Source organism: Elephantulus edwardii, unplaced genomic scaffold (genome assembly GCF_000299155.1).
Source record: "Elephantulus edwardii isolate Elephantulus edwardi_28Jun2011 unplaced genomic scaffold, EleEdw1.0 scaffold00151, whole genome shotgun sequence".
In the NCBI taxonomy this organism is placed as follows: domain Eukaryota; kingdom Metazoa; phylum Chordata; class Mammalia; order Macroscelidea; family Macroscelididae; genus Elephantulus; species Elephantulus edwardii.
In genome coordinates, this window is record NW_006399901.1 from 7,444,779 (window position 1) to 7,453,958 (window position 9,180).

Below are 9,180 nucleotides of genomic sequence, written 5' to 3' on the forward strand. Positions count from 1 at the left end.
TGGAGAGGTCCCTAACAGCAGACTTTCCCATGGCAATATGTCTTTTAATTTTCTGGCTACTGGTGCCAAGAGTGTTGACTGTGGAGCCAAGCAAACTAAAGCTGTAAACAATCTCAATCTCTCACTGGTGTTAGGATTGTGTGATTTGCTATACATGTCCAGACTCTCTGTAACATATATCTTTCGAGAAAAAGGGGTAAATAAAAGAATAAGAAACATTTGGACTCTGGGTGGGTTAAGGAATATCCATGGAATGATGCTGCTCTTATGTTGTACTTAATGGGATATGAAGTTAGTGGACTGAACTGAGGTTAATTGGATACATTCAGAAATACAGGAAGATAAGGAAAGAAAAAATTACAATTCCTGGTTTTTTTTTATCAATTGTTGTTGCTGTTAGGTGCCATCGAAATGAGTACAACCCACAGAGACCCTATGGACAAAAGATCTTAACCTTGTGCCATCCTCACACTTCCTGACACATTAGAGCCTACTGCGGCAGTCACTGTCCAGCTACCTGGTTGAGAGTCTTCCTTTCCTTTGCTAAACCTCTGCCTTTCTGAGCATCATGTCTCTCTCCAACGACTAACTCCTTCTAGGAACATGGCTGAAGTATGTGAGGCGAAACTTTATCATCTTTGCCTCAAGAGCATTCTAGCTGCCCTTTCCCAAGACATATTAGTTTGTTCTTTTGGCCATCATGGAATGTTCATTGCTCTTCTCTAACACCACAGCTCAAAGGCATCAATTCTTATGTCATCCTTATTCATTGTCCAGCTCTCATATACACAGCGAGTGATCAGAAACACCATGGTCTGAATCAGACGTACCTTAGTCCTCAAACTGACACCATTATTCTTCAATAATTTGGAAAGGTCTCTAACCGCAGGCTTTCCCAGTGCAATGCATCTCCTGATTTCCTGGCTGCTGGTACCAAGGATGTTAACCGTGGATCCAAGCAAGATGAAGTTTTTGACAATTTTAATATTTTCTCTTCTCCATCTATCATGATGTAGTAAAAGTCTTTGTTTTCCTGACTTTGGGGATACAATCCATATTAAAGGCCATATTCTTTAAATCTTCTGCAACAAGTGCTTCAAATCCTCCTCACTTTCAGTAAGCAAGGCTGTGTAATCTGTATAACACAGGTTATTTATGAGTCTTCCTTCGATCCTGATGCTACATTTTTCTTCACAGAGTCCAGCTTCTCATCAAATGATTTGCCCAGCGTAGAGAGCGAACAGATATGGAAAGAGAATACAACCCTGACACACTCCTTTCTTAATTTTAAACCATGTAGTTCCCTTGCACTGTTCACACAATAGCCTCCTTATCTAAGTATAGGTTTTTCATTAAGTGCTCTGGGATTCCCATTCTGATTCCCATTCCCCACAAGCTGCTATGATTCACATAGTCACATGCCTTTGCATAGTCAAAGTATAAACAGACATTCTTCTGATATTCTTTACTTTCATCCAGGATCCATTTGACATCAGCAGTGATATCACCAGTGCCATGGCCTCTTCTAAATCCTGCTTGCACTTCTGGTACTTCTCCATCTATGTATTGTTCTAGGCATTTTTTAAATGGTCTTCAGTAGTATTTTGCTTGTATGTGATATTAATATTGTTTGATAATTTCCACTTTCTGTTAGATCACCTTTCTTGGAAATGGGAACAAATACGGACTTATTTCAATCCACTGACCAGATAGCTATCCTCCAAATATCCTGCATAGACTGTTGAGTGCATCCAGGACTGCATAGGTTAATTGAAACAAGTCAACTGGTAACCCATTGATTCCTGGGACCTTATTTTTTGCCAATGCCTTCAATGCAGCTTCTACTTCCTCCTTCATTATCATTAGCTCCAGCTCATATGGTACATCCTGTAATTTTTCACTGTCAGTTAGTCCTTTTTGGTACAATGATACTGTGTATTCCCTCTATCTTCTTTTGATGCTTCCTGGGTCATTTGTTAAATATAGATAAACATAGAATCTTTTAATATTGCAACTTGAAGCTTAAATTTTGTTTTCAGTTTTCTCAGCTTGAGAAATGCAGAGTACGTTGTTCCCTTTTTACTCTCCAGTTCCAGCTCTGCATATTCTAATATTTCGCTTTGTCTTGTTAGCTGCTCTTTGAAAGAGATCTGTTCAGATGTCTTATTTTGGCCTGTTTTCCCTTTGTTTTAGCTACTTGACGCTCTAATGCAATTTTCTGAGTCTCTTCTGACATCCATTTAAGTTTTTTCTTTCTCTCTGTCTTTCAAAAAACCTGTGAGTCTCTTCATGGGTGATATAATTTCACAATCATCTGGTCTTCCACTACTGGTGTTTAAGGCTTCAGAGCTAGCATGAAGACTGAATTACAAACAAATCATCAGTTTGTTGTGTTTGGAGAGAATATGGTTCTAATTGGTATAGCACTTGTCTGTCAGTTTGCTCTCCTGAGATAACTTGGGGTTGCTGTGATACTGAAAGCTATGCCACTGGTGTGTCAAATGACACAAGGGTAACCTATGGTGTACAGGTTTTAGTAGAACTCCCAGATTAAGACAGACTAGGAAGCAAGGCTGGTCATCTACTTATTAAATAACAGGACTCTGAAAACCCTATGAACAATAGAGAAACGCAGAGAGTTATAAGTAGTTTAAAATAAAGCCCAGATTGGAAGTCTGTCGAAATAAGAAAAAAGAATAACAAACATTCTTTAATAATTGGAACAGAGAATGTATGTAGCTTGAATGTTGAAAAACTAGAAATTGTGAAAAATGAAATAGAATGTATTAACATTAAGATACTAGGAATTAATGAGATGAGATGGACCAGCTTGGATCACTTTGGTATACTCTGCTGGGAATGAAAAACAGAAGAATGGAGTTGCATTCATAGTTAAAAAGTCAATCTCAAGTTCTATCCTGAAATACAGTGTTGTGAGTGATAGGATTTTTTTAAAAAATCTTCTATCTTAATTGAGATTTTAACAAAAGTTTATAGAGAACTTGGAATTACATTCATTCATTGTTGCACATTTTCCTCCCTACCTGCCCTCAGTTCACTTTTCTCTTTGAAAAAAAAAATTCTTTCACTGTTGCACAATTTCCTCTCCTGCCTCCCCCCACTCCCAGTCCACTTTGCTGTGCAGCTCTTATTCTGGACTATTGTCATGCAAATAATAATATATTCCTTTTAAACAGTTTTTTCCCTCAACTGTTTCAATGCAGTATATACATTATTTAACCTCTCTTTTCTTTTTTTTTTTTTCCTTTTCCTGTGATTATGGTAAAAATATACTAACAAAAATTTTGAATTTCAACATTTTTACATGTATAGTTCAGTCACATTGATTACATTCTTGCTAAGCGGCCATTACCACTTACCCATTTCCAACTTTTTTCTATCACAAAAATTCATTCCCCTTACCTCCATCCTAGGCCTTGCTAACCACAAGTCTACATTGTGCATCTGTCATTATGCATTTGCCCATCCTAGGTATTTTGTGTAAGATGCAATATTGTCCCTCTGTGACTGACTTCTTTTTTTTTTATTGTGACTGACTTCTTTTACCTGGCATAATGCTTTGGTGGTTCATCCATGTTGTAGATGTATCAGGATGTTGTTTTTGTTATGCCTGGGTAATAGTCATATTGGAAGGAGAGTATAGTGCAACAATGAATGAATTTTTTTAATTGAGATTTTAATGAAAGTTTATAGAGAACTTGGATTTCCATTCATTCATTGTTGCACATTTTCCTCCCTGCCCACTCTTCCTCGCCACAAGTGATAGGATATTTTCCATTCATATAAAAAGAAGACCTGTTAATACAACTATTATTCAAATACACACTCCTACATCTAGGACCAAAGAGGAAGAAACTGAAAACTTTTACCAAATCTTGGAGTCCAAAATTGACCCAACATACAGTCAAGGTGTGTTAGTAACTGGTGACTGAAATGCAAAAGTTGGAAACAGTGAAGAAGGACCTGTTGTTAGGTGCCCTTGAGTCGAGTGTAACTCAAGGCAAAGGACGGCATCCTGTTCTATCCTGTGCCATCTTCACACTTCCAGACACACTTGAGCCCACTGCAACAGTCACCATTTCAATCTACCTGGTTGAAGGTGTCTTCCTCTTCTTCGCCGATCCTCCACCCTTCCAAGCATCATGTTCCTCTCTATGGAACAGCCCCTTCTAGCAACATGCCGAAGTATGTGAGGCGAAGCTTCATCATCCTTGCCTCCAAAGAGTACTCTGGCAGTACTCTAAGACAAACTTTTTTGTTGTCTTGGCAGGCCTGGGATGTTTAATGCTCTTCTCCAATATCACAGCTCAAAGGCGTCAATTCTTCTGTCATCCCTATTCAATGTCCAGCCCTCAGATCCATACAAGTGATCAAAAAAACCATCGCCTGAACCAGATGCACCTTAGTTCTCAAACTGACATCATTACTCCTCAATAATTCACAGAGGTCTCTAATTTTCCCAATGCAATATGTCTCCTGATTTCCCGACTGTAGTACCAAGAAGGAACAGAAGTTGGAAAAATATGGGCTTTGTGACAGAAATGAGGTTGGAAATAGAATGATCAAATTTTGTTATCAGAAGTGGCAACATATGCAAAGGAAACAAAGTAGGAACTGAGATGGCTGAAATAAAAACTGAACAAACTTCTACCAGGACAGAGTTACACTCCTTGATCTCAAGCTTCCCCGGGAAAGAAAAAACAAACAAACAAACAAACACCCCACCATGTGGAAGTGACCAGAAATACCTCTCTGACCTGTGGTCACAATAAAGTAGTCTAGGAGGCAGATGGGCAGGATCAAGAAATTACTGTAACCAGGGGCTATGACACCGAGGAAAGGCTGTTGGTTGTTATTGATAGCTTCCTGAGGAGCCATGACTAAATGGACTGCAAGAGTGACGAATGTAGGGGCAGCATCTGCATTTCTGAATGCTGAGGAATGGAGGAACATGTCTAGGTTAATACTAAACCCGCAATTATCTGTACAGCAGAGATGAGTGACATTGGAATGTATAGTCACAGGAGCGATATCCCAGAGGGAGGATTTGCTTGCTTGATAGAGTGGACAAGATGTGTAATTGGGCTTGTTTTCCAAGGGAAACTGCCCCTCTTGTCTTCTTAGGAATAATGGAAAGTCTGGATGAGAACTGGAAAAAAATAATCAATGTTGTATGAAGTAGTTGAATTTCCTTTACTGGGAATGTATTATTAGCATGGGTATTATGTTTAAGTGAGGAACACTCCCTCTACCAGATACTGTAAAATTGAGGGCTTCTAAGTCCTGACGGCACACAACAATAACCATAAGAAAATGCTCAATATCATTGGTCATTATCATTGTGAGGAGCCATCAAGTAGATCATGCTCCATAGTGATCTTATGAACCTTGCCCTATCCTGTGCCATCCTCATAATCTCTGATATATTTGAGCTCACTGTTAGAGACACTGTGTCAATCCATTTTGTTGAGGGTCTTCCTCTCTTTAGATGACTCTCTATCTTTCCAAGTATAATGTCTTTTTCCAAAGCCTGGCCCCCTTCTAACAACATGCCCAGAGTATGTGAGATGAAGTTTCATCATCCTGGCCTCTAAGCAGCACCCTGGTTGCACTTCCTCCAAGACAGATTTGTTCGTTCTTTTGACAAGTCCACGGGATATTCGGGACTCTTCTCCAACACCACAACTCAAAGGATTCTACTCTTATTCTATCATCCTAAGTCACTGTCCAACTTAGAAAAATGAAAAGTGAAAGAGCAGTGGGACACAACTTCACATCACAAAGATGGCTATGTTAAGAAGAGAGACAATCACAATTATTAACAAGGATGCGGAGAAAAGGGAATCCTTTTGCATTGCTGGTGGGAATGCAGAGCACGGCAGCTGTTTTGGAAAACTACTTGGCAGTTTCCTAGAAACATAAACTTATCATAATATGGAACAATTCCATTCCTGGAATCCTACCCAAGAGAAAGAAAAACATGTCTGCACAAAAAATTATACATGACAAAGTAACATATTCATAATAGTAAAAAACCCAGAAAAGTAAAAATGCCCAGTAGTTGGTAAATGAATAAATGAAATGGTCTGCTAATACAAAAGCATATTACTCAACAGTAACAAGAAACAAACATTTTGATAGCATGGGGGAAGCTCTCGAAAAGGTGCTAAGTGAGAGAAGTCTGTCTCAAAAGACACAAAGCTATCTACTTGAAAATTCCATTGATGGGAACTTCCTGGAAAAGCAAATGCATGGAGACAGAGTACTAGTGGCTGCCTAGGCTAGGGTATGATACAGATCACTGACAGATGGTCATGGAAAATTTTGAGGGACATGAAAGAGATACTCTAAATCTGGACTGTGGAATAAGGTGCACAATCTGCAATCTGAGTGAAAAAAAATTCACCAAATTGTAGACTGAAGATGAATTCACTTCACAGTATGTCCTATACCTTGATAGAACTGAAGGGAAACTCTATTACCCTCTCTCAAAATGAGAGGCAAACTTCCAAATTCTGGAGAAAACAGATCTTACACGGTCATTGCCAACAGGACATTGTGTTTTTTTCCACCAGAGGGAGCCTCAATCTCTGCAGAAAAACATTCTGAGGCCATTCGAATTCCCTCCCACCGACGTGCTAGGCGTCCTGGGAAGGCTGATGCAGCTGCTCTTCACAAAGGCCAGGATTCTGGATGCCAGTTTTTGAGAGTGAAATCAAAGTACCCTTTACTCTGGGAACTAGAGTGTTGGCAGGAGCATCTGAAGAGACCGGGCTACAAAACATGCTGTGCAACTTCCTACAGCAGCTCTCTCGGGAGCTCCGTTGGTGCAGTGCTGTTAACCGGAAGGTTATTGGTCTGAGCCTACTAGTCGCTCCACAGGAGAGAGATGAGCAGTTTTCTCCTGTAAAGATTTACAGCCTCAGAAACCTCACAGGTGGTGCTGTGTGTTGTAACTGACTCGACGGCCGCAAGTCTGGCTTTGATTCTCTTTACATCATGGTAGATGGGGAACAGACTGAAGGTGTCAAGGATCCTATTTCATTTGGATTCACAATCAGCACCCAAGGTAGCAGCTGTCATTGTCATAAGACATGTTCTCCAAAGCAATGATGTCAGTTTAAAGACAAAGGTGCACCTGATCCAAACCATGGGTCACTTTCAGTTGCTTCTTATGCACCTGAAAGCTGGACAGTGAATAAGGAAGACAGAAAAAGAACTAATGCCTTTGGATTGTGGTGTGGGTGGAGAGTGCTGAGTATCCCATGGCTTGTCAAGAGAACAAACCAATCTGTCTTGGAGGCAGAGCAGTCAGGGTGCTCCTTAGAGGCAAAGATGGTGAAATTCTGTCTCATGTACTTTGGACATGTTCTCAGGAGGGACTAGTCCTTGGAAATGGACCTCATGCTGGGAAAGAAAGGAAGAGAATCCTCAATGAGATGGACTTGACAAAGTCACTCTCACAAAGAACTCAAGTATATCAGAGATGTGAGCATGCTCAATGGGCTTGAGCACAAGACTGTGAGAAAGGTGGAGGTGAGGGCAAGGGTTAGGTCTGTGGTTCGAGAGGGCTGCTATGAGTCATAGTGGACTCACAGGCACCTAACAACAGTAAATTCAGCCAGGTGCTTTGTTCTAGGAAGTTTTACTACAGAGAAGAAACCCAACAGACCTTTCACTAATCCACCCCACATGTCCTTCTTTGAAGCGAGGAACAGGCCACTGAGTGTTCAACGCATTCTGCTCATTCTTCCTGAGGCTGCTCTGTAAATCATCAGAAAGCCCACACCCACTGGCATCCAAGGATTCTGACTCGCAGCAACCCTGCAGGACAGTGGAGAACTGTCTCCTATGGCTTCTGAGGCTGTGAGCTTCTAGTGGCCTAGTGTTAAGAGGCTGCGCTGTTAACCCTACAGCACATAATCTGAATCTATCAGTTGCTCCAGGGGAGAAACATGGGTCATCTTCTCCCATATGATTCAGTGCCTCTGAAAACCATCTGGAGGGTAAGTTATGAGTTGATTCTGACTCGAAGTCACACAATAACAACAGCAGAAATCTTTACAGGAGCAGACTGCCTCATCTTTCTCCCGTGAAGTGGCTGATGGATTTGAACTGCTGACCTTTGTTAGTAACTCAGTACTTAACACTTCATTATCTGTTCCCTCAAATTCCAGGAAAACGTTAAACATAGAATTGGTAGCCACTCAGAGTTGAGTTACTGTCAGAAGCTACTTCTGGCCTCATGGGGGACCCAGCTCTACTGGACCTCCCACTCCAGCCACCCCTGGACTTGGGAGGGTTGGTGGCATGGGGAGGTCACTCTATGGACTCAGGAGGGCTCTGTGGCCCAAGCCAGACACATCTGAAGACTCACCTGCTGTGTTGTAATCGATCCTCCATGTTCGCTGCGATGCTGGTCGGTCTGGACAGGGGATAATGAAGGAGACCACAAACACCACAAAAAGGCAGATAAACAGGGAAAGGAAAAAGGCCACCGAGCGGCACCGGGACAGGCGTGACTGTGGAGGTGGGCTTTTGCAGGGGTCTCCCTGGCTCTCCTGTGGCTTCCTGTCTTCATTCTTCAAGGGGTGGATTTCCGCTTCTAAATCCTTGTTGTCCATCATTGTGTACACATTCCAGAGTTGGGATCCTGGTCACTGTGTTAATGAAACAAGAGTTAGCTGAGCACTGTAGTGCCCAGTGGTTCCATAAACTCTGCCACTTCCAGTCCCTCAGAAATCTGACCTTGGCCATGACCATGGAATAAAGCTAAATAAATTTTTTTAAATATTTTTTTTAAATGAAAGTTTACAGAGACTTAGGGTTTCCATTCATTCATTGTTGCATTTTTCTCCCTGCCCACCCCTCCCCCCTAGTTCACTCTTCTCTTTGAAAAGTAAAAGGAAAATTCTTTCATTGTTAGTTACACAATCCCTTCCCCCAAGTCCACTCCACTGTGCAGCCTTCATTCTGGACTCCTGTCATGACAATAATACCCAATCACATATCCCTTTTAAACAGTTCTCTCCCTCATGTGTTTCAATCAGTATACATTGTTCATCCCCTCTTACTCAGTTTTCCCTCAACCCCAGTGTCAATCCTGTTTTACAACAGTGGCACTATGCAATATTTGTCCTTTTTTGACTGAGATATTTC

The 9,180-nt window shown here is 41.2% G+C and overlaps 1 protein-coding gene across 1 annotated transcript in view; it reads right to left on the reverse strand.

Annotated features, from left to right (window-relative positions):
• Window positions 1–8,648, reverse strand: part of ITFG3 (integrin alpha FG-GAP repeat containing 3) — a 14,712-nt gene extending 6,064 nt beyond the window's left edge. The window contains exon 1 of the mRNA XM_006894862.1: window positions 8,399–8,648. Within this exon, the coding sequence (XP_006894924.1) occupies window positions 8,399–8,648 (250 nt within the window). The remainder of the gene's footprint in view (window positions 1–8,398) is intronic.
• Between the last annotated feature and the right edge of the window lie 532 nt (window positions 8,649–9,180).